Raw genomic sequence first — 24677 nt, forward strand, 5'->3', positions numbered from 1 at the left:
TATACCCGTAATATAGCAAAACATTGCAAAATCGCTCCGACACAACATTAAAAATAACAGTCAAATGATTCATAACAAACCATTTTGAGGCTGTAAATGCCTTTCAACTAAAATTTTAAATCATTTATAAAGAATTCAACACTTTTTCATAACGTTTTTTATTTGCTTCGAATTTACACACCGGAACTCTAGGAATTTTCCCCATTAAATGTACTGAGTTAGAGTTATCGCCCGTATTTCCTTTGATGAGCAGAATATATTACAAATTTTCAATGGAAATTTACACGTATTTATAATATCGTATTTGAGTTTATCTATGCAAATGTGAAATTGTAAAAACATAAACAAAAGAGCCTCCTGTGATTTAGCGTGAATGTAATGTGCATGCAAAAGATTGTAAAATCCAAAAAATCCTAATGATTTCCGGGTTTTTTTAAAGGAATTTTCGTTGATTATTAAATAGCAAAGCTTAGTTGAGAAAATATTAAAACAAACTGGTAAACTTCCAGTACCAATGATGTTTAAAATATATAAAACAAAAGACAGTACTCTTTCGATTTCTCGGTATTACAGCCCCAAAATTCGAGTCTATAATTTTAATAAAGTAGTATAGATAGATAGATCTTCAAAATAAATTACGCAGTTTATATCAATCGGGTTAAAAAGATATAGAAATTAATTAATAATTTTTATAAATATTGTGGAGTCCACAATAAATACAGCATTTGTATAAACTTGAATCGGTCACGTGATACCACGCTCAGTTTATCACAACAACAATGGCGACGACGAGAAAGATAGGTATACCTTTAAGTTTGACAGTTTTGGCAAATAAAGAAAAAAAAGACAGACTGACAAGGATATGAACAAAGGGAAGGTTGTCATCAGAGACCATTCCATGTAGATTGATGAAATAGGAATTAATCAAACCGAAATAAACTTCAGTTTTTAACATGAAGTTGTAGGGGTTTTGCTAATCAGTACGTGCTCAATGTGTTCCATGTCTTTACTTGATAAGTTATAAACCACAAGTGGATTTTCTTTTAGAGGAATTTTTGATTAAGAACTAAATAAACACTCTGAGTACATGCATACCTCAGGGAGAGGGGGTATTCACTTATTATGCCGTGTCGTTCAGATGTTAAAATCGTTTTTCAACTTTATTACACATAATAAGCAATTTACATTGTTCTACATTAATGAATAACGAAATAATAATATTTCGGGTAACATCTGATATAAGACTTATCTAATTTTAGACATTGATTTGTGAACAAACAGTTTTTCCATCGTGTTTTTAATAATAGGTTTTCCCACACTCATGCACAGTGGCGTTCATGGCCGATCACATTAATATTCATCAGACGTGTAGCAAAGTTTAGAGACAAATAACTTAAAAAAAACATGTTTTACGGGCCTTGAGTTTGTGAAACGTCTAATTACAAGAAGCATGATGTATATTTTTACTCAAACTCATGTTAAACATTTTACTCCAAATACGCCACATATACCTTTAAGGATTGATTTTTCATATATTCGTTGTGTTAAATAATAAATAATACCCGATGAAGATGTTAAATAGAAATTCAAACCGATTTTAGCAAGGTTTGATAAGGTTCTTTTCAAAGCAAATCAAATTACAACAATTTCTTGGTTCATAATAAAAGAAGACTTTTGTTTTTGAAATTTGTTTTTTGTTTAGGACGTATTCTCGTCAAACGCTACACATGTGAAGGTTACCATGGTAACTTCAACTTCCTCGAATTTTGAGGTTAGCCCTTGCAAGTTCGTTGAGTTCGTGCTCTAAATGTAGGATAAGTTTGGATTGATCAAAAATAATTAACAAAAGCATAAAAAGTATCAATAAAACGATGTGAACAATATTTTTTCTTGCTATCCAAAAATAAGGTGACATTTAATTTTCTCAACGATGCATTGGAGAGCATTTTTCAACAAAAGCGTGTACTACAAATAGTACTCTCATTACTTATTAGCGTAAATGTCTTGTCAGTTTATAACTGTACGAATGACAATCAATTTTCATAAGGAATACAGGGGGAAATATCGGGTACCTAGTAGATGAAATATCTTAAAATTAACATAATTTTTTCTTAAAATAGTTATTTTCATTTTTATTTTGCGTACATTAGCCAAATTTAGTAAAGTTTATCGCATCTGTGTATTAAAAAGTAATTACATATTTTACCTTATATTTATATCTTTTTCTTTATAAAATATCTTGATTTGGAAAAAGAATTTCTATGTTAAACTCACCCCGAAAGCTATGGACATCGCCGTTGTGACAAGAAACCCAGTTGTGTAAATTTGAAAATTTTTAGTTAACTTTCCGAGGCATCCCTACAATGACGGACAAAAGTATAAAACATGTTATTTTTCAAGCATTACCGTTATCGTATGTTTACGTGAACTGTTTTACGACAAATATCTTACCGTTTGTATCAAGTCGCAATATTGTCCATATACTTCGGTGCTGGAACGTATCTGACTATATGATGTATCATATAATGTCATTCGGCAGCAAGTAATTGGATAATATCCATGAGATATCGTTATAAAGTCAGAAATATCATAACCAGATATTAATCCACAACATTGAAGCTGGAAAGAAAAAAAATAATGCCTGAAAAAAATTTATATGTATATGTATGATTCATAGCCTTTTATATGTACATGAATTTTGATGTTTGGTCTCTTTTTGTTTAATGCTCTTACATATGAATATTAAGAATATTTGATTTCTTAAAGGTCATATGAAACGATATCCTGACCATATTGAGTTATATACGGGAATGAGTTCATAAGTGCCTATTTAATAAGACTGACATTGTTTTTTGGATATTTTATGCAAAATGTGAGCGCCACAGTCGATCAAAATTACTTAATCGGGAAAAGGAACATTGACTTTCGCGGCTTACCTCCCTTGCTTATGACGTCAGTAAGACCCAATCGCCTTATAAAGCTATGTTGTGAATACAAATATCCATGTCATTTTGCAGCATTTTAAAAGAAAAAAAATACTATTTTATATAAAAACTTGTATAATTATACAATAATCAACCACGTCAGTATTTTTTCTCTCAAGAAATGAAATCGTGTGCGTTTTTATTTACATGTAATAGCGTGTACATAATGATATTCAGTTTCGAGACTGCAGGGAGAATAAATGATTTTCTTCATAGACCCACATGCAAGTATAATATAATTTTAATATAAGCATATTTATATGTTTTATTTTAATCTTTTTAATGAAATTGACAAATTCAAAATTTGATCGTTTTTTCCCATTTGCACGTTCATGCAATTCATTAAGATTTTTTTTCTAAACAACTTGTAGGCCTCATTGTGCCTCATTCGCTTCACGATTATATTGTTTGTTTCACTTTCAAATTCACAAATATGTTACCATTTAATTATTTTTAAGTCTAAGAGAAATTTCTTCAAATGTTTTGTTTTTGAAACGTGTACTTGAATGTGCGGTGTTTTGATTTTAAAACGTGTATGTGCGGTGTTTACTCACAGATCCCTTTTATCTCACTTTCTTCCGCAATGTTTTCTTTCGGGTTTTTTTATCATTATTGATGCTTGTTCTTAATAAAATCTGTTGATTATCTTCACATTCGTTCACAACTATTTTTATCAAACAACCGATTTATTTTACCGATACATTTCTAAATCCTTAAATGCCATATTTCCGCAATCTAATTTAATAAAACGTTAATACACGTGTGATCAATAAGTCATAAATTTATATTATTTCGAAATAAAAGTTAAGAATAATTTTGCGGCATTTTAAAGCAGCTCTTAAATACAAACTACGTATGTACACAATGCCTCAAACATTTTCATTGGCCTGCCTTATATACTTTTTTATGTGACAAAATAAATCAAATCAATTTAAATGCTTTAATTCCCTTTAAATGTAGCTCAATCATTATACGTACCGAAGAAGAAAATGGTGTTTCTATTTCAAAAGGATAAGGATAATTCATTAATCAGCTGTAAATGTTGGAGCATTTCTTTCGTTAAATTTCCACTGCAGTACGGGATCTTCACCATGATTTTACTCTGGTGAGAAGCTGATATTAGATTTATTCATTAACGACCAATTAAAACTAAGTCATCTGTAGGCTACTACGAAATCAAATGATCTCATTTGAAAAGAAAGACACGTTCATATATGCAAAATTTACTAAAATTTAATCGATAAACTACTGTAAAATTACACTAGTTTTAATGCATTGTTTACATCGGTGGGTCTTTGTGACGTCATAAATCCACAAAATCAAGAACGATAAGCGGGCAAGAATTTTTTCAGGTGCTCAGTTTTCACGGTTATTTCTCAGTAATGCAAAGGCAAAAAAATCTTACATCATGTATTTTATCATTTGTTTATACCAAGCTTTATATTCATGAAAGAAAATCATAGTGTTAAAAATCGTTTCATATGACCTTTAAATATACTGATAATGTTTAAGATGTTCTACAATGTTCCTAAAAGATAAAGTCTTTGATTTTTTCTACTAGTGATTAAAAAAAATAATATGAAAAATAGAGGAACAGAATAAAAGGGTAAGCATTCAATGACATGGATATCCAGATAAGCAACACTTACTTCGCTGAATAAATACATCCAATTACGTGCCATATCACCCATGCTATAGTTTCTTAATAAGTATGCCATCTGTTTACGAGGTTCGTCGCCATTCATCTGCATCGAAAATATGAATATTGATATGGTTCAACTTTGACATAAATTGTTTAAACATCTTATTTATACTGCAATATATTTGAGGTGTATAAGTGCAACAAATTTAAAAAAAGATTTGTTTAAATGAGAATAAATATCAATTCACATTCTATTATTATCAATAAATTCTTGCCTACATAGCTCGAATTTTGAGCAATGAAGACAGATTCTAGATAGTTTTTGCCCAATGTCGACAGAAATAAGGTGCATGAATAACATCTGTGCAAAAAATCTTTACAATTAATAAATTTTTAACAACCTAAAAACGGTTTTGAAGCATAGTCACATCTATAGACTTTCTTTTCTGAAACAAGGGACAGGTAAAACTTTCTTTTAGAAAGATGGCCCTGGCATAGAATTTACAACTAGGAAAACTGTTCTGATATAGACCCCTTAATAACAATACGAGTTCCCTTTCTTACAATTTTAGTTTCATATACTAGTTTTTGGTTCTGTTACTAGAATATGTTTTGTTTTATTCATCTAGACTCAATATTTTCTTATCCAATTTACACCAATACTTTATGAGTTACTCTTGGTTTTTTTGTTTGCTTTTTAAAATGGAATTTATTTTAAATTGTAAATTGTGTGATTGGAGACTCGAAAGCTTTGGCTTTACTCGTCTGAGAGTATGAAGTTAGAACATTGTGAATATTAAATAGGATAGGAACGATGCCTTTAGACTAACATTACAGTAAATGATCCTTTGCGTTTAAGACCCATTTTCCGTGCTTAACACAACACATTTCGGTGCATTGGAAGCTTTTTAAATATTGTACGTGCTGAAATCCTGAGCAACAACAATAGCATATAACAAAGCTCAATATACCCTATTACCAACATTACCTGCAGAACGAGTTGAATGCATAAGCTTAAGACAGTAATTTTCAACACCATTAGCAGGCTGTTAAGTCCCAAAAACTGAAAAATGAACATAAGGATAATAAGCAGGTGTTTGTTAAATTTATGACACAAGTATTTTCCCCCTTATAGCATAAAGGAGGAATGTTAAAAGTTTTCTCTCTCGTTGGTGCACGTTAATGATTTCAATTAGATTTTTGAATGAGTTGAAACAGTACAATACCATTGCACTTTTGGTCTTGTTTTCTGGAAACTTTACGTCAGCAAGCACAGCTAAAATATTTGCAAATAATTCCAAAGTCCCAAGAACAATCATTAGATGTCCGAGTCCATTTATGATGTCCGTGAAATTAAGTCCACAAAAGTAAAGTTGAATGTAAATGTGATATACATATTCTCCAGTCATTTGGTCATCATTTAGCAACACCGACCCCAGTATAATGAGAACAATGGCGTTAATCTGAAATTGGCAATACAGACTCATAAATATTTTTTGTATCTATAAGACATATCCGCGGGAGCTAAATAGGTCTTTAAGTTAATTCTGTCTAATTGATCTAATTTTAAGTTGTTTTTTGTTAAAATATCGTATCACGTTAAGAAAAATTTATCACTTATATTTCATATCAGAAAATATATATTAAAAAAAAACCAAGAAATTCAAAGATATATTTCACAAATTGGAATGTTTGCATTGATTATGCAAACATGTTAGATTAAAATATAAATGAAAGGGCAAATTGTATCGGTAAACATTCATTTTTTTCAGTACGCAACTATAAAAAAGGATAAATATAACTTACGCTTGAAAGAACTCTACAAATGTTTGTCAAAACAGTTTTCCGGGACCTAAACAATATATAATAATAATTAATTAAATATACGCACATGTACTTATAATGAACATTTAAATAAATATTGCTTCTTCAAATAAAAAAAACAAGACGATGGTGTAGAAATTTAACGACCTATTAGAAAACTTCTTAGATATTTTAGATGTTTATGAACATGTGAATTGTAACTTGAAAGACAATGAGATTGAATACTCAGCTCTTTTAGGTCGCACTAGTTTTAATCATACTACTTATGAAAGGTGAACTAAAGTTAGAAGTTTAAATACGTAAGTATTTACGTATTCATTTGTTAATGAATGTAGACAAATATTAATCAAATGCTGTTGTTATAATTTTTTCCTAAGTTGTACGTATATAAAATAGCTTTGAGATATTATTTTTTCACTTTATACTTTATAATTTGATGAAAATACTCTTCATTGAAATAAGGAAATAAATAATCTCTTATTTTATTTTCTATTATGATTTTAACAATCATAGGAATTTTAGTAGTTTTATTTTGTTATGTTATAAAAAGATTTAATAGTTGCACCAAATGCTGTTAAATTTATTTTTTCACGTAGATATTCTAAAAACATGTATTTACGTTTTCCAGGAGACCTGCATCTTTGATATAAAGGTTTTAGCTAAAGCGAATGGAAGTTTCTTCTCTCTAGACAATTGGCTGTAGATAAGGTCGCATAAAGACAGTTGTATGATCTGGAAAATTTGAATTAACATTAAAACTCAAATTATTTTCGTTTTTGAAAAGTATGTATTTCTTGATCAAATCAATATTGGCTATATCTTAATATGTTTTTTACCGAAATTAAATACCTCAAGAAAAAATAGTAGTCCGGACAAACTGAGATAGGAAGAGCAGTATGTGGTCATAGTATCCGAAAATTTTTCCCAACACGGGCGTGTCTTTTAAATAGAAATAGCTGCATTCAACATGATTATGCTAAATTAACAACAAATGAGTTTATTTTTTTAAACCTTAGAATTTTTGATTTTGTTTGAACAATCTTACCGAAATATAACTGGTACAATGACTGTCACCATCATTGTTTGTTATGCCACAGCATCCCAACTTTAATTAGAAAATAATATTTTTACATAGAATAAAGCTGACTACATTTATAAAATACAAGAAGATGTCATAAGAATTGTATGTTAAAAATTAAATCGACTGTGTCAGACAAAGCCCACTACATGCATTTACAGTATTTCCTTTGTATATAAGGGAAAATCACTATTCACATCACTATTGTAGTTTACCGGCGTGTATTCATTTCGTATGACGTTTCATAAACTGACTTATTTGACTGATGAATAAACTATAAAACTGAACAATGTTGTCACATGATAATTCTAATCAATGTATTGACAGTCACATCGCTCTATTGTACAAAGGTTCATCCATTATTTTCATCTTCATTAGAAAAAAATTAAATGGCTACAACCAAAGAAACTTTTCCGCTGCAATTTTTTAAAGAACAACGATAATGCTTTTATCCACATCATAATAATGTGTCAAAACTATGGCAACTGTTTGAAAGCCTTCGTTTTTATTTACTTGTGTGTAAAAAAAACTATCAAAATTGGTGTAGATTTTATATATACAATTCATATAAAGAGGGGCACCAGAGAGTAGTTACTGCATGTCATCCTTTTGGCAAGACATTTCTTATGATTAATCAAAAAATCTCAGCGTCAATCGTAGAATTATAAGGAAGATACAGACCTTGGTTTGAGCTATGTTTTTGTTAACATGAATTCATTACATTAACTAAGATGTTTAAACTTGGTATTTCCTATTCAGCATTTAAAATATAAACAAATTAAAGCAAGACCTTAGCTATTTGTTTACATAGTATTGGGCACAAAGCTCTGTATCTTGCTTATAACTCGAAATTGACTTTTAGATAAGTCAGTAAATTATAGAAAATTGTTAACAATTAAAACAAGAAAAATTGCATTAAAACAAAGAAAGAGCACGATTTATTTTTCATCATAAATATACCTTTATATTTCTAGCAGCGAAAATAATCTCCGTTTAGACTGAAAATGCTGAGCATCCTAACAAATAACGTTGCATTCTTCAACCACTACGTAGAGATCGTACCGAATTACGAATGAAATGAATTGTATTTTATAATATGTTGTTAGTGAATCGGATTTTGCCCTTTTTGCGCAGGTAAACAATCAGCTGTCTATGTTTGATTTGATACGTAAATATTCCAAAATACAAGCGATAGTTCCCGTCAAGTTCAAAGGCATCATTAACGTAAATGAAACTAAAATAAGCTAAAGCCACCGTCACAAATGAACATGTCAACGCATTGAAATATTAAAGCACGTGCAAACCGCATAAAATTTCCGAGAGAATTGAATTTACAGATCAAAAAAAAAGAAATTTTAGCAAATTCAAAATAACCTATGCACATTTTTGAAAGCATACTTTGACTTGGTGGAAAGTGCTCGATATGTATGATTTTGAATTGAAAAAGAATTCGAATTAAAACAGACATTCAAATATCCACGTTTGAATATTTTAATCCTACAGAATCACACCATACTCTACCGCTACAGATATAACCAATGTGCAGAAATTTCTAAATATGTTCACCTTTGTGCACACTTTTTAATTAAGCAATGTGGATTAAAAGGACCACAGCAAAAAGATTTTTGCTTATCTGACCATAATTGTGTTCCTTTATTAAATATGTACATGTAGTTAATTTACATACCCAAACTCAAAATGGTCTGTTTGTTGGGCTAATGCTTATTGTTAACTTACTGCATAGTGCCAGGTTAATGGAATGAAGCACAACGATCGTAAAAAATCACAAGCAATGAAGAGACAAAATGCTTTAAGTAATTGGCCTCAAAATGTCCATTCTGTCAGAAATTGAGGCTTTTAAAGTAAGACAGCACTCCTTGCTAAATTATTTAGATACACCGGCACTTTCCTAAAATAACATCTTTAATTTTCTATTTAAAGTCTGTCCCAAGATATTAATGCAGCACATTTGGACGATTTTTAATAAAAATTACACATACCTGTGAAAGAAGTGCAATTGAAATAGTTGAAAGGGATATTTTCCAACATAATTTCATTGAGACATTATCATCTTTCACTCGGAAAAATTCACAGGAACGAAAACAGATTCCTTACGGAGATTTATAATCAGGAATGCTTACATCTTTTCTCCATTCGGAATACACTCGGAATACATCGCGCAATTTTTCAACGTTATCATCCGAGCTTGCTGCAATACAAAATCTCCGTAGACATCACATTTTTTAGCATTGTATTGAAACCTGATAAGCTAACAGGGGCGTTTCGACTGAGAAATGGTGGAAATTGTTCATACTTTTGAATGAACATCGTTTGAACCCAGGGGTATTTATAAATATCAAGCAATTAAGCCAAATGTGAATCCCGGATATCTTGGGACAGAGTATAATGTAATTTCTTTTATTTATTTATTTTTCCAAAAAAGATATAACTACTAAGTAGAGTTCATGCATACTTTTAGTTCATTCAGTTTGAATGCCTTCATCGGAACGCAACTAACCGTCACTTTTCAACCGATATAACCCATACCCCAGTAACAGTTGAGGAACGATCAAAAATACTGACATGAATTCATATCAGCTTAAAGTTTTCAATAGCTCGCTGAATTGCTAACAGGGTTTTGAACATTTAACTTATTCATATTTCTCCAAGAAAACTTTTAGAACACTCTCTTTTCTTACTACATGTACTTTTTATTTATCATCTATTGAAATAGAAAGTTCACCTGACCAGTATTGGCTTCTAGAAAATGTATTAGAAATATACATATAATATGGAAGACATTGAAGAAAGAGAAAAGGAAATTTTTTTACCTGTAAAAAAGACATAAATGGTGTAATGGTTCTTTATCAAAGATGAAAGTTAAAATAAGGGAGTGCCAGTATACCCAATAAATAATAAAAAAGGAAGAATTAGCTAGTTCATACTGAATTCTTTTTATTGGCTGAATGGGCCATGGCCGTTTAAGTGAGGGAGCCGAGGCATCAATATATAGCCTTGTATGGCATCCCTAAAAATGCAAAAATGGTGAACCCTGGGAACAGATGTTCACAATTACATACTGTCAAGATAAGCACATATTAGTTATAACCAAGTCCAATGATACTACTGGTAAGCCTAAAAGCTGCATCCACACTTTGAGGCGTCTCAGACTTTGGTGAAGAAGATGGGAAAAACGGCCATGACGATGGGATTGATGAAGACAGTACATTTACTCAGCAAGATCAAAAGCAACACAACCTGTAAATACAACAAATCTAACAGCAGAAAAGGTGTAACAAAATCACAACTAATATGAAAAATTTTATATTCAATAACCGAAAATGCTAGTTAAAGAGGGTGGGAGGGTGGGTAAAATCTTCTGCTTTGACTGATGATGTAAATGCGTACTATAATGACGTCAGCAATTCATGATGTTCTCACTAATTTTCGCGCGCAAAGTCATTAAAGCTCAAATTACCAAATTTTATAAAAAAAGGAAAAATATTGTCCGTTCACTTTGATAAATGGATTTAACCTTAAATGGTGAAATCCTATTATCAAAGATGAAAGTTAAAATAAGGGAGTGCCAGTATACCCAATAAATAATAAAAAAGGAAGAATTAGCTAGTTCATACTGAATTCTTTTTATTGGCTGAATGGGCCATGGCCGTTTAAGTGAGGGAGCCGAGGCATCAATATATAGCCTTGTATGGCATCCCTAAAAATGCAAAAATGGTGAACCCTGGGAACAGATGTTCACAATTACATACTGTCAAGATAAGCACATATTAGTTATAACCAAGTCCAATGATACTACTGGTAAGCCTAAAAGCTGCCACGAGACTATGCCAAATGCTATGGCATAGTCTGCGCCACCAGTAGTAAAAAAAAAAATAAATAAATAAATAAGCGCCCCCATCGCCACAGAAAAATGAACTTTAGATAAAAATAAAAAGGTAATCAGCAAAAGGTTAACTAGTGATCAAATATTGATCACTTTCAGATACATAACAGAAGTGCATCATAGGCAAGATCATTGTCTGCCAATATCAAACTGACTGGGTATATAAGTGCAAATAAGTCAGGAGCAATAATATAATCAATGCAGCCACTACAAATTTGTGACTGAGACTATGACCCGTTAACTAGTCATAGCACAGCCATGGCCCAAACTCTCCCAATTTTGGTGACACTTTTTCAGTGGGTTTTGTAATAAAAGTCTGCAAAGCTTGTTGGAGGCGGTACAAGAAAAATTGGTTACCAAGTTCAGAGAGATGAACTCCGTCAGGGGCAAACAAGTGCGGACAATCGATCTGAATTTCTGGATATCGAATATATTTCCCCCCTGTGCGGATTAAGGCGGTTGCAACAAAACTGTTTAACCGTTTTCTGACCATATCCATTGCTTCTTGGTCAACACCGCCTCGCCAGTGCTGGCGGGGGAGTATCTGTGACCAAACCAAAACAGTGTCGGGCAACAGCTTGGCCAAACTGACCAAGGTGTTGTTGATTTTTAGTCTTAAATCAACAGACTTCTCACCTTTATCACCCGGTATGTTATTGCCCCCACAGTGCAATACGAGGAAATTGGGTGGGTCCTCTACTTTTAGTAAACACTTGATTTTCGGCAGAATTTCCCCCCATTTCATTCCACCCTTACCCTGCCAGAAAATTGTTGCCCGATGCCTTTCTAGCTCGAGGTGAGTTTGAAATATTGAATGCCTTGTCTGACAAAAGGCTCTCTTAATAATGGACGAACCCACAATCCAAATTCTAGTATCTACAAATACAAAATTAATTGAACGAGAAATATATACACACATATTACGTATTCCACAATAGTATGTTAGTTTATGTCTAGATATGACATACAGCAGCTACCATTGTAACCCTGTTGTGAAATAAATAAAAACAGGGCAGCGTGACAATAACAAACTAAATTGTATAACACCTTAAATGCACAATATAAATGCTAGCAAAATGCCTAGCTTCTGATGTACCTATACATGCAACGAGATTTCCAACGCCCATTGCCCGCAATATCCATTTGACTCATTCCACTAGCCCATGCGTTGGAAGCTGCACCAATGCGGAAAGAATGAGTCTTATACATTTTGGTGTCCAAACCTAGCATTCTAATAGCCTTGTTAAATACCGATTCTGCTTGATATCTGGTCACTGGATAGCCAGACAAATGAATGAAAAAGGCTCCGGGGGAATTTGGTCTTAAAGTTGCATATTTATTTAGATGTTGGATAGGGCAGATTGGGCTAGCGGGCACTAAAGTGATTGTGGCACCCTTTCCCTCTTGATCAGTTTTGGAGTGTCTTAAGGTTATAATGACTGAATTGCTGGTTGATAACCGAACATCGCCTACTTGTATTGCATGACCTGGTTTTACTTTTGAATCCTGTACTAGCTCCCCTATTCTAAAATATCCAAAAAATGCTGTGCAAAAAAGTGCACTGAATAAAATAGATTCATAGTTTGATAGGCAAACCTGAGGAAGAATAGAAATTAGACCTTGAAGGATGCTGATGGTTATTGGTTTGCGATTGTCAACTCTTGTGTTCATACGACTAAATCCGACCAATACCTTTTGTAATATAAATGATTTTGTTGTATCCAGAAAACCCCGGATTCTGCAAAAATATGATATTCCTGCAATATATGCTTTGACTGTGCTTGATGAGAATTGTTTAAATGAGAGATACGCTACAAAATGAATCAAGTCATTAGGGTTTGGTGGCCAAGTTTGATTACGTTCATAAGCATGGCAAAATAAATTAAACTGATGAACTGCTGTCATGTATAATTTCTTTGTGTTTTCAGACAAGGAACAACTTAGCAATTCTTGTGCTCGATATTGTAGATGAGTCTGAGGAATGAGTCTGGAACAGTCGATGGGAGCTGGTCGGCTTCTGGAAAGACATGTCTGAATCTGTTCCACTGCAGACGAGAGAGAGAATCAGCTTTAACGTTTTGAACTCCTATAATATGCTGCCCTTTAAATTGAATATTATGCACAAGTCCCTTCAGGACTAACAATCTTAAGAGAATCATGACTCTGGGTGATTTGGATGTTTTAGTATTTAAAATGGTAACAAGCGCTTTATTATCTGTGTGAAGAATTACTCTTTTTTCCACCAGCTCCTTACCCCAAATAGAGAATGCCATTGCTATGGGAACCAATTCTAAAAATGTGATGTCCCTAAATATGCATGCCCCTTTCCAGGATTCAGGCCATGTTAAAAAGGCCCAATGAGTTCCAAAAATAGCCCCACAACCTAGGTTTTCAGAACCAGCACTGTCTGTGAATAATTCTAACTGAAAATCATTGGCCCAGTCTACCTGCTTATAAGAATTTATACCATTAAATGACTCCAGGAACACAAGCCACATTTGTATATCTTGCTTCATTTCCAAAGAAACTCTACGTTTGTGATAAGGCTTGCTAAGGCCGGTTGTGGCATCATACAAGCGCCTTACGAATGCTCGGCCTGCTGGAATAGCTCTAATGCAGAAATTAAGTAGGCCAGTTAGTGACTGGATTTCACTAAGGGTCACCTTTTTACGGTAAAGAAAATAGTTCAGTTGATGACGTAATTGACCCAATTTGTCTAAGGGAATACTAACCGTCTCTGCAACTGTATCGATTTCGAGTCCTAAAAACACTAATTTTGTTGTAGGACCCAAGGTTTTGTCATGGGCTAGTGGAACCCCTAATTCATCACAAAGACTGGTAAATTTTGACACTAGATAATGGCATTCCTGAGTCCCAGGAAGACCAGCTAGTAGAAAATCATCAAGGTAGTGCACTACGTTATAAGATTGACACAGAGTTTTTAATACCCATTCCAGAAAGGAAGCAAACTTTTCAAATTTAGCACAACTTACTGAACACCCAAATGGCATACACTTGTCAATATAAATGTAATCATTTATCTTGTAACCCAGCAGCTGAAAATCAGATGGATGAACCGGAAGTAAGCGAAAAGCACTCTTGACGTCCAAACGAGCCATTAACGCACCTGAACCTAACTTTTCTAACATTTCAAGGGCTTCTTCAAATGGGGTATATCTAACTGAACAATACTTGTGATCAATATAATCATTCACACTATCACCAGCTGGGTGAGACAAATGATGAATTAGACGGAAAGTACCATCCTTCTTTGGCACCATACCTATCGGGGAAAGTCTAAGGTTATGAAGTGGGGAGTAAGGGAAAGGTCCAGCAACCCTGCCCATATTTATTTCTTTGTTAACCAATTGTATGGCTTCTGTGGTAAGTAACTTTAGAGACTTAAGGTTGTTACAGTTGTATGGCCGTCTAGGACCTTCATAACATAATTTAAAACCAAATTGAAACCCCTCTAGTAATTCGAGGGCATTTTCCTTAATAGGGTATTTTGCCAAATATTTGGATAATGCTGGGACTTTAATGGGAGTGCAAGCAACATTACTGACGTCTAGCATGCAAGGGAAGGGGGATTCTGTTACTGTTTGTGGCTGGTTTAACTGTTGACTGAGGACGCCAGGTTGATTGGAAGTTTCCAGATCTAAAATTCAAGGAATTTCGAGTAGTGTTTCTACACATTGTGTATGGGTGGGGCTGTGAGCATAATATACACAAATGGCTATAAAGACAGTTTTGCCTTGAACATGCGCCCCTGTAATTAAAATTATAGCATTTCAGAGGCTGGGGTTGGTTTACCAAATGCTGTGGGGAAGGTGCGCTGTTGTACATGTAAAGCAGCCATAGCTCCTGATCCACTATAGCAAATGACATTGAAGGATTGCACTCTTTCTTAAGTCTGAATTGGATGTCATAATCGCGCCACCCCAAACCATTGACCCGATTTGCCCCAAGCCGTATTGTGTGAATATATTTAAACAGGCCTGAAGTTTCTGTGGGATGAGCCAAAGCAAAGATAGATGCATAAACAAGGAAAGCATCCGTCCAGACCTGAATATCAGTGATGGGTCTTAATTTGGATTTAGCAGATAGAGCCAAGCTGCCATTTTGAAGTGAGAAATACTTTGTATCATCATTTGGGTCAGTTTCGGTTCTATTGTTAATCAAAGATGCCAAATTAACATATTCTCCATTAGCAATTTTAATTTTGACATTGTTGGGTACATTATGTCCCAGTTCATTATCGTAACTGGCTACACGTGCATTCAAAAGTTCAGAACCAGACTGAGATGTACCTTCTTCCTGCGACTGAGGACTCCCTCTGTCTTTTAAGATGGTGGATATCCGCTCCGCCAGGTCTTGCAGTTGGTGAGGAGGTAGCGGCTCCACAGGGGGAGTTTCCTGTGCACCAAGTGTGTAAGAAGGACCAGGGATGGACTGGGGCAGTTCAGGTGCCAGATTCATCTGAACTTCAGGATAATCAGTAGTCGAAGGGGCTGAAGGAGGCTCTAGGAGAGGCGGTTGCTTCCCTGCTCGTTTCCGAGGTTGATAGGGTTGGCTCTCGCTGCTCTGTGTTTTTCTCTTCGGCATTTCTTTTCTCAAAATTATAAACATGAAATACCACTCAGTTATAATGAGCAATCACCCAATCAAATGTGCATAAAACTATCCTATATTAAAATTGTTGGTGCCAAGCATGAACAACATGGATCATAATCAAAACACAATCACAAATATTCTGCGCATCGACAACAACACAAATTTTAGAAATATTGGTAAACAAAAAAATACAAAAAATTGTGATTTGCCAAAATTAATGCAGTACCCTATCGTGTTGTTTGTTTTGTAAACAAAAATATTCTTTCATTATAATTATTGCTTTCAAATGACTAGCGTACACTACACAAAGCTTGATGTAAAATCGGACCAAGCAGTAAAAATTAGTTAAATAATGAATTAAATAATGCATTAAACATCGCTGCAATAAGTTTTATAAATTTATTTTCCCTAAGTGATAATAAATTTTAAAGAAATATATACACTGTAAATTAAGCGTCCTTACCGTTAAAATCTTCTGCTTTGACTGATGATGTAAATGCGTACTATAATGACGTCAGCAATTCATGATGTTCTCACTAATTTTCGCGCGCAAAGTCATTAAAGCTCAAATTACCAAATTTTATAAAAAAAGGAAAAATATTGTCCGTTCACTTTGATAAATGGATTTAACCTTAAATGGTGAAATCCTATTAATTAAGAGTACAACTACTTTGAGCACTACCTAAAACGTTTTTATGCTGTGACTGATTAGTTTATTTAAACTATGGACATATTGCTATAAAAACTTTCACACTAAAAAGTCTTAAGTTTTTATACTAGATATAGCTCATATAATAGTCATGACCTATAATAAGACCTAATTGATTTAGACAGGTCAACATGTCTTAAGTTGTGAAAAAAAATCGACAAAATGGAGCAACCTGAGCTTGCATATTTACATGTACCAATTACTGCCTCAAAAATTAGTTTTAATATTATAACTGATATTATGATAAGTGAACTTCCGTTGTCTTAAAATAACAAAGTTATTAATTTAATCATTTCATGTTCAAAGCAATATTTGTTTTATTATTTGAATAAATGGCAAATTGTCACGTCTTTCGGTACTCTTATTTAATACTTATTCAACAAATATAAAGTTGAAAAATATATTGCTTGTAAATGTTTTGAAAAGCATAAATTTGTCGATAAGTAGTAACCTTGGTTAAATATTTTTGATACCATTACCCAATCATATTTATGTTTTAAGTCTAAATCAAAATTTTCCAAATTGGTTGGTAATTAACGTGCTTGCAACTGTCTTATCATTTTCCTTTTTTTTTAACTAAACTATTTTTTCTTTTGTTTTTTTCTGCTCTTGGGGTATTATTTGTGTGGATTGGGGTTTGGGTTGTCTTTCAATAAAAGCAGCCTCTTTCATTAAGAATACGAGTTAGTAAGCATTTGTGAATGAAAGGATATTAAAATAACTGTGTTGCGTTTATTTAATATGTTCCTTGGATAGTGAAATTAAAAATAATACAAAAAGATATCTGTCAGTTTTTGACAAACTAGCAAGCTATAAATTTGATAGAAATGAGTTTGAGATTTAAAGAAAACCTTACCAACTGAAACATCTGAAGCCAATCAGCTTTGATGTTCTTAACATCAGTTTGACTATTTTGGTTGAGAAGCACAAAGGACGTATATATTCCTTGAAAATCCGATGCTAGGGAGAAAGACTTCATCTACCAAACAAAAGAAGTAACACTATACATGTATATAGGATATAACTGTTTTGATAACTTGAATAGCTATATGTATCACTTAATTTATAACTATTGGATTTCTTTAATGGCATCATATTACATACGTTTGTAAATGATTTTATTTTTCCGATTTCAAGCTTTATGACTTTCTTAATTTTTCAAGCAGCTACAGCAATTTGAGCTTTTTCCAATTTTCCACAACAAACACATTAACACTTACATTTGTGAGAAGAGCAGCAAAAAGGGATACATAAACTATGTCTATCATTAGGAACATCAACAGGAAAACCATGTACTGTAATAAAAAACCATATCAAACTTCTCTTTTGCCTCACTTGCTATTTATTCTTATGAAATGTTACGACGTGTAATTCTTGAGCAGCATTAGCGAGTTTTGCTTATTATGAAAAAGAAACAAATCCAGATTAACAGAAATTAGATAATGGCATATTTCAATTACAATGTTTAGAAAGTTGGTATAGATTTAATGGAGACAATGCAAGTTTTCGTACCAAAACAATACAAATCTTCTTTTTACGAAATACTCCCACTAATCCGAGAGTCCCAGCGATGACATAAACTGGAAACAGACATATCGCTGTGAACACTAGTCCATTGACTGTAGACCCTAGTCTAAGATTTCCGATCCACAGCCTGTTTAGAATCCTGATCCAGCTCTCATCAATAACGTCGGTGTGGAGCTTCCAAACCAGACCCATTACAAAGTACCCTACAGATACGCACTGCGAAACACAAACGTTAACAAAAAAAATATAAAAACATAATCGTTACTGCAATAATATTTACATTTTAAAACGTTTGAATCCTAACCATTAGGGTAGTCAAAAGGTTTTCTTAAAATGTATTTTTTGAAATTACTAAATATTTGTTTTATATTTGCTTTGTATTGTAAACAACTACTATTAATTATAGGGCGTACACGTAAATACAAAACTTAATAGGCATTTTTTGTTTGTTTCTTGATTATGGCAACAAACAACTAGAATGCATGAGTCAAGAACGGTAATACTAAATTTAAATGAACTGAAATAAATTTTAAATGTGTCTTACCTTGCATAATATCAGGCAAAGTATCAATACATTAACTGGTAAAGAGTACAAATTTTCTTTCAAAGTCCCTGGTGCATGCGCAAAAACATCCAAGATACGTGTTCTAAGTTCAAAGAAAATGCTCAAAATAATTTAAATGATAGAATATACTTTGCTAGGATCAAATTTCAAATTATATTACAAATCGCAATAAAAATTTTCGTTAAAAAAACAAATTGAAACACGTTATGCTTAATGATGTCTCATATATTATTTTATAAATAATTTCATATATATTGTTTTAAAAAAATTAAATGGAGAATATTTAATTTGCGTTAAGGGATTATAAAATCGATCATAAAGGTACCTACCCTATGTGTTTCTTTGTCATTTTGGTCACCAAACCAGTATAACGAACTGATACTGAATTCAGAAAAATAAAAGAAATAAGCAATTATATGTTAAATAAAAAGATATGTACAAATTTTTGACAAAAATTCAATTTAAACTTTTACAATCTACAATCATTCTAAACTGGCAAGTGTTACACGTATTTTATCAGGTCTGGATCGAAAAGAAATGCCCTGCAGTCAATTCAAAAGTGCAATAAACATCAGCAGCATAACCAACTTTTTTCTCTCATTTTTCAGTCTGTAAGATTTAAACTTAATTGACGATTTTATGGATGACAATATTTTTAAAGCTTGTTATAAAAGATTCCCAATTACTTAAAAGAACATTAACTTAAAAATAAGCAATTATATTTTTCTAAAAGCTTAGTGACATAACTTCTCTGTGCTCTCGCAAGAAAAGGCTAGGTATCGCAAACCGTTTATCTTTTTCGGTTAGTGCAACAAATACTAGTACTTGAATTTGTTACAATCGTCAGTTAGACACGTCCGAGTGTAAAAATGATCTCAAATCCTCAATTTAAAAAATACATACTTAATGTTTAATTTACTATGATTTTTTGATGAGACAAATATTGATAGTCTAACTCTAAAATAAAAGAAGTAAAAATTTTCGTATAGAATAACATGCTTTTAATAGAAATTGTGTTACATGTATAAACCACAAAATTTTTAGAAAAATTTGCCAAAAAATGACATTACAATTTAATCCACTTTTGCAAAATAATGTCTTTTTTTTGAAACACAGGAAATGATTTTAAATGTCCATATTCTCGGCTAGAACAAGGTAGACGTAACAAAATATCATAGTCTTCTTTCAGACTTTTAATTAGAATGTACCTACATGACGAATGCAAACCTGCCAGAAGTGCAAATAACTTCCTGTTTGAAATATTTAAACCCCCACTATCTATAAACAACACGATATAATGTTATCATGTTTGTAATTTAATTAATTTGGCAAATCAATTGTTAAAATGCTGTGAAAATAAACGATATAAATTTGTGAATCCAATTGATTGATTCACAGACAATTTAACAAATTAAGATGTGTAATCTTGAAATTGTATCCTTATCATTCAAACACAGCTAAGTGACGTCAGTGTGTCTCTATTTCAGTATTGGAACAAGTCCTCCATTGACATATATTCCACGAGTTAAGAGATCTGGAAGGTCACGGCCATTTTTGAGTATACAGATCTCTATCATATAAAGATCTGGAGGTTTTTTCTTGTTAATTGAAAGAAGAATCAAATTAAGGTCATCATAAATTCAAAGCCAAATATTCTAATAACAAATAATTTCCTAAGTTAGTAAATAAATTATCATAAGATCTCAATTTCTTGGCACATTTCAGAATATCATTTTGTAGAGTAAGATTATATTTATCTTTTGTATAAGGTATCTTACCGACCTAATCTCATCATCAGATCTGCATTTCATTTTACATTTGTAAATAATAAAATGTATAAAGGATATCAGATTGTTTAAATTAATTGTATGAGTATTAATATTAGTATAAAAACACCGGACTATAATAAAAAAAAGTTCTTACTCTTTGCCAAATGAAGATCTATTTAAAATTTAAACCTTAAATATATGGATATTTACTATTTGAAAATGATAAACTGGTAGCTATGGCTGTATATCATATTCGTAATTTAAAGTTTGAAAGGTAATTTGTTGAACACCGAGCTCCTTATTGAAGATGGTTTACTGATCCATCATGACTTAAAAAGTCAACGCAATATGGTTTCAGGTTTACTCCATTATTAATGTAAACGCTTTCATCAACAACTATAAAAGGTGTATAAATCAAATCACACCGTTCAAGCTTTTAATTTTGTCCTTTGAATAACAAACAGTTTTAGGTTGAGTGAAAAGAAATATTCATTGGCAAGTAACAAACAGTTCTCTGGGTGGGGAAAATGCATTAAGAATCGACAAAATATTTATGCATGTAAGTTGAGTTTAAAGCACACTTGTACACAGAACACTGTGTAAACGTATGGATATTCAGTCTTAAGAGCATATGTATAACTATAAAGATATGTTATTTATTTAAAAGAATCCCATTCCGACCAAAAGCCTACCAAAGCGTGAGTGGTCTATTCATTCGGACAGACTCTCACTCAGGTATTAATTATCCGATAATGATACTTCAGATAAAACTTGCAATTATTTTAAACAACAGAAACTCAAGTTGTTAAAATATGAGAAAATTATCTTTTAAGTGAACGATTCAATAGCAATTATGCTGGTTAAAAATAAAAACTGATTACTTAATCTTACCACAATGATATCTGTATAACTGCAAACATCCAACTAGGTGTAGGAGCAGCTCAAACGACAATGGTTTAAATAACAAGACGTCGTTTAAAATCCTACGATTAAAAACAAGATATGTATCTTTGTAATTTAAACAATAAAAACAATAGCATTCTCGTATCAGGTAGTGTAAATGCAGGTAAAAAAATATCCCTGTCGTGTTAATGGTATAATATCGACATATACTTTCTTTCCCCTATCAAACTGCATTGATTTATTTAAGTGATATTTACGCATAACACGGAAGACACAATCACCAAATCTGTACACCGTAGTGACACTTTATAATTTATTTTTCAATTGTTTTAATTTTATTTGCTTTACCTTACCTGAAGAATCTTGCTTTGTATAAAAATTTATCCTAATCCTACAATCGTCTGCAGCAATATCTGAATCAAACTGGTTTTTAAACTGTCTGACTTTGCAGTTACTGCGTTTTTTTCTGTGCGTTTGTTTGGTTACATTTTTTTGGTCTATCAATTGAATAATACTTGAAGAAAATACTTAAAAGATTATTCAATAGACAGAGAAACCTGCAAATATTAGCTGAGTCAATGACGACCGCTATTGACGAACTCGATGGTTAAAAATAATGTATTCAGTGGTTTAGATAATTCAATGGTCGAATAGTTCTGTCATAACTATTCAGACGAGTATACTGACTTCTTAGATTTTAATGTTGTCTTGTAATAATTTTCAGTAGAATTGTCGTATTTCAGATTAAAGTTGTCACTTATTCATATAAAAACAAACACAAAGGGAATCATGGTCTAATAAGTGCAATTTGCAGTTTATCTCACAAATCAACATTACTTTCAAATCCGTCTTCATAGCAATCTAATGATATCAAAGAATTTTCTTAGGGGTACCCCAGCACTGATGTGGAATTTTGCAAACAAAAAACCCCCAAAAACAAACGACAAAATTTCGGAAGCAGATTTTTATCATAGTGGTCTATATTTACATCCTGTAAAGCTCAGTAGGTTAAAGACCTGGCTATGTCCCATATGATTTTTTCATATATATACAAACAGCACAGGGAAATTCACTTTAATCAAAGCGCTGGCTAGGTCCCACATGATATTTTCATATATATACTAACAGCATATGCATATTCACTATATCGGTGCTTCACCTCCACCCCGGCCAGGGCTTTAACTCAAGAATTATGGAACCCACTCTCCTAGCAAAGAATATATATATATATATATATATATATATATATATATATATATATATATATATATATATATATATATATATATATATATATATTAAGAAATGTTGACTTACAGTGTGAAACGTTTTTTACGACCAATTTCTTAGATCCATTCTTATTTGCATTGTCGTAATAAAAAGGAGGAAAGCATCTTTTTTGATTACCTTGTCACTTTAGGAAGTATCTACTTATTCCTTGCGAAGAGGTCAATAATTAGTGTAGAAAGTAAGGAATTATAAATATTGGCGGAGGGTTTGATATTAGAAAATAAAAATCTTAGTTGTTTCAGTGCTTGTAGAGTGCTGTAAGTATGGCTTTCTATTTTGCACTGTAGACATCTAGATTTTAAAAGAATTGAAATATCTTAATTCTGTTCCAAAGAATATTTAAAAAAAGGATGATTGCACTTACCGACGGGTTTTGGGATTTTTTGGGTCACTTCTGTTGCATTTATTCTTAACCTAATACCACTTTTGTTTATTTTATTGGGGAGTCTTTACAATTTCCAACACAAATTAAGATTTTAGACTTTGATACAATAAACTCATTCCATGATTTTCTCCTTACAACTTCCGACGAACATAAGATTGATATTAATATGCACGAGCGAGAAGTGGAATTGACATTATCAGATTGGTACTAATTATAAAATTAGACTATTATGAATAACAATTCCCTACATAAAAAATTATATGATCACTCTTTCACAATAGCATTTTCTATTCTATATGGTACAAGTATACTATTTTCTACGCTTTCAACAATAATACCATGCCCATGTAAGTACAAAAGACTTTAAATTAATGCTTGACAACGTGTTCTAAAACATTGTCCTATCTAGCACATAATATGCTACTTTACACGTCACGTGATAGAATTTTGTATTCACAAACTTACCTGAGGCGAGAAACCACGTGGCGAATTATCGTATTCAACATGTATTAAACCTTGGTTACATGTACAACAGAGAAAGCAAAAGTAAGAAGAAGCAAGTTTTTTTCTGATTTAAACCATGAGCGTAAGTTTGTCTAATTATCTCGCATTGACATAACTTAGATAATGCAAATATACAACTACTATTGAACGGAGAAAATGGACAAACATGCGCTGACTATGTATAAAGTCAGTATAAAAGTAGGTGTCCTCATTATCGTATGGAGATTCAAGAAATCTTGATGACCCCCCGCCTATAATTATTAAGTATTTTCGTTCTTGTTAACAACATACTTTTATTTAACGCAATTACGTAAAGTTGCAGTATGAATAATGACAATTTCTGCAATTGAAAGAAAAACTATGCTCTTTTAAAAGTTTTATATTTGCAAATATCGCATGTCCTTCAGTATAGTCTTCCTTTGTTTAATTTACCTAAGACAGCAAATATTTCTTGGTATCAAGAACAAAAGAGAAATACTTTACTTTTTGTTTAAATCAACTTATTTCATATCTAGTTGTTTTCATAATTGAACTATAATTATGATTTCACATTATGAATTTTTCAGATTTGTTTTGTATTACCAGCCTGTTGAAATCGACATAAAAATTTGAGACTTTAAGAAAATTTCATTGACAGTTAAATCCTTTAATTCATCTTTTTTAAGTAGAAAAAGTTTTTGTTTCGATCTAAAATTCATTTTAAACAAAATAAAGCAATTTATCTCTGATTTGCAATATTAGGGAATAAATCTTCATACCACCAAAAGAAGCACATTGACCCTTATTGTTGAGTTAAGCTTCGGGTATACTAGAATTAAAAATACTTTTCAAAAAAAAATTGTTTAGACTTTTAATTGTTTAATTATACTATCTTGTTAAACAAAAAATATTTATGTTAACAATTAAGTCTTAACTAAAATACGAATTTAAATGAAAAACATCAATTATGTTATGTGGTGCAGCATGTCAAACACCTTCA

At 32.1% G+C, this 24677-nt stretch overlaps 2 protein-coding genes across 4 annotated transcripts in view; both read right to left on the reverse strand.

Annotated features, from left to right (window-relative positions):
* The window catches only part of LOC128176571 (uncharacterized), a 64458-nt gene extending 42417 nt beyond the window's left edge, over nucleotides 1–22041 (reverse strand). The window contains exons 1-16 of one of the 3 annotated variants that reach the window (XM_052842988.1): nucleotides 21873–22041; nucleotides 21508–21599; nucleotides 19177–19228; nucleotides 18827–18929; nucleotides 18268–18498; nucleotides 17976–18050; nucleotides 17612–17734; nucleotides 7496–7555; nucleotides 7300–7389; nucleotides 7070–7182; nucleotides 6433–6478; nucleotides 5853–6089; nucleotides 5615–5689; nucleotides 4634–4729; nucleotides 2452–2619; nucleotides 2275–2358 (exon numbers count right to left, since the gene is read on the reverse strand). In XM_052842988.1, the coding sequence (XP_052698948.1) occupies nucleotides 2275–2358; nucleotides 2452–2619; nucleotides 4634–4729; nucleotides 5615–5689; nucleotides 5853–6089; nucleotides 6433–6478; nucleotides 7070–7182; nucleotides 7300–7389; nucleotides 7496–7555; nucleotides 17612–17734; nucleotides 17976–18050; nucleotides 18268–18498; nucleotides 18827–18929; nucleotides 19177–19196 (1521 nt within the window). In that variant the 5' untranslated portion in view covers nucleotides 19197–19228; nucleotides 21508–21599; nucleotides 21873–22041. Of the gene's footprint in view, nucleotides 1–2274; nucleotides 2359–2451; nucleotides 2620–4633; nucleotides 4730–5614; nucleotides 5690–5852; nucleotides 6090–6432; nucleotides 6479–7069; nucleotides 7183–7299; nucleotides 7390–7495; nucleotides 7556–17611; nucleotides 17735–17975; nucleotides 18051–18267; nucleotides 18499–18826; nucleotides 18930–19176; nucleotides 19229–21507; nucleotides 21600–21867 lie in introns of those variants that run through there. The other 2 variants (XM_052842989.1, XM_052842990.1) reach the window with 2 other exon arrangements.
* LOC128176574 (uncharacterized) lies at nucleotides 10420–16240 on the reverse strand. Its single transcript, XM_052842996.1, has 2 exons — nucleotides 15743–16240; nucleotides 10420–12308 (listed from the first exon to the last, which is right to left on the reverse strand). Exons 1-2 carry the CDS (start codon nucleotides 16059–16061, stop codon nucleotides 11674–11676), a joined length of 954 nt encoding a protein of 317 aa, XP_052698956.1. The 5' UTR covers nucleotides 16062–16240; the 3' UTR covers nucleotides 10420–11673.
* Nucleotides 22042–24677: the final 2636 nt, after the last annotated feature.

This window comes from Crassostrea angulata, chromosome 3, assembly GCF_025612915.1.
Source record: "Crassostrea angulata isolate pt1a10 chromosome 3, ASM2561291v2, whole genome shotgun sequence".
In the NCBI taxonomy this organism is placed as follows: Eukaryota; Metazoa; Mollusca; class Bivalvia; order Ostreida; family Ostreidae; genus Magallana; species Magallana angulata.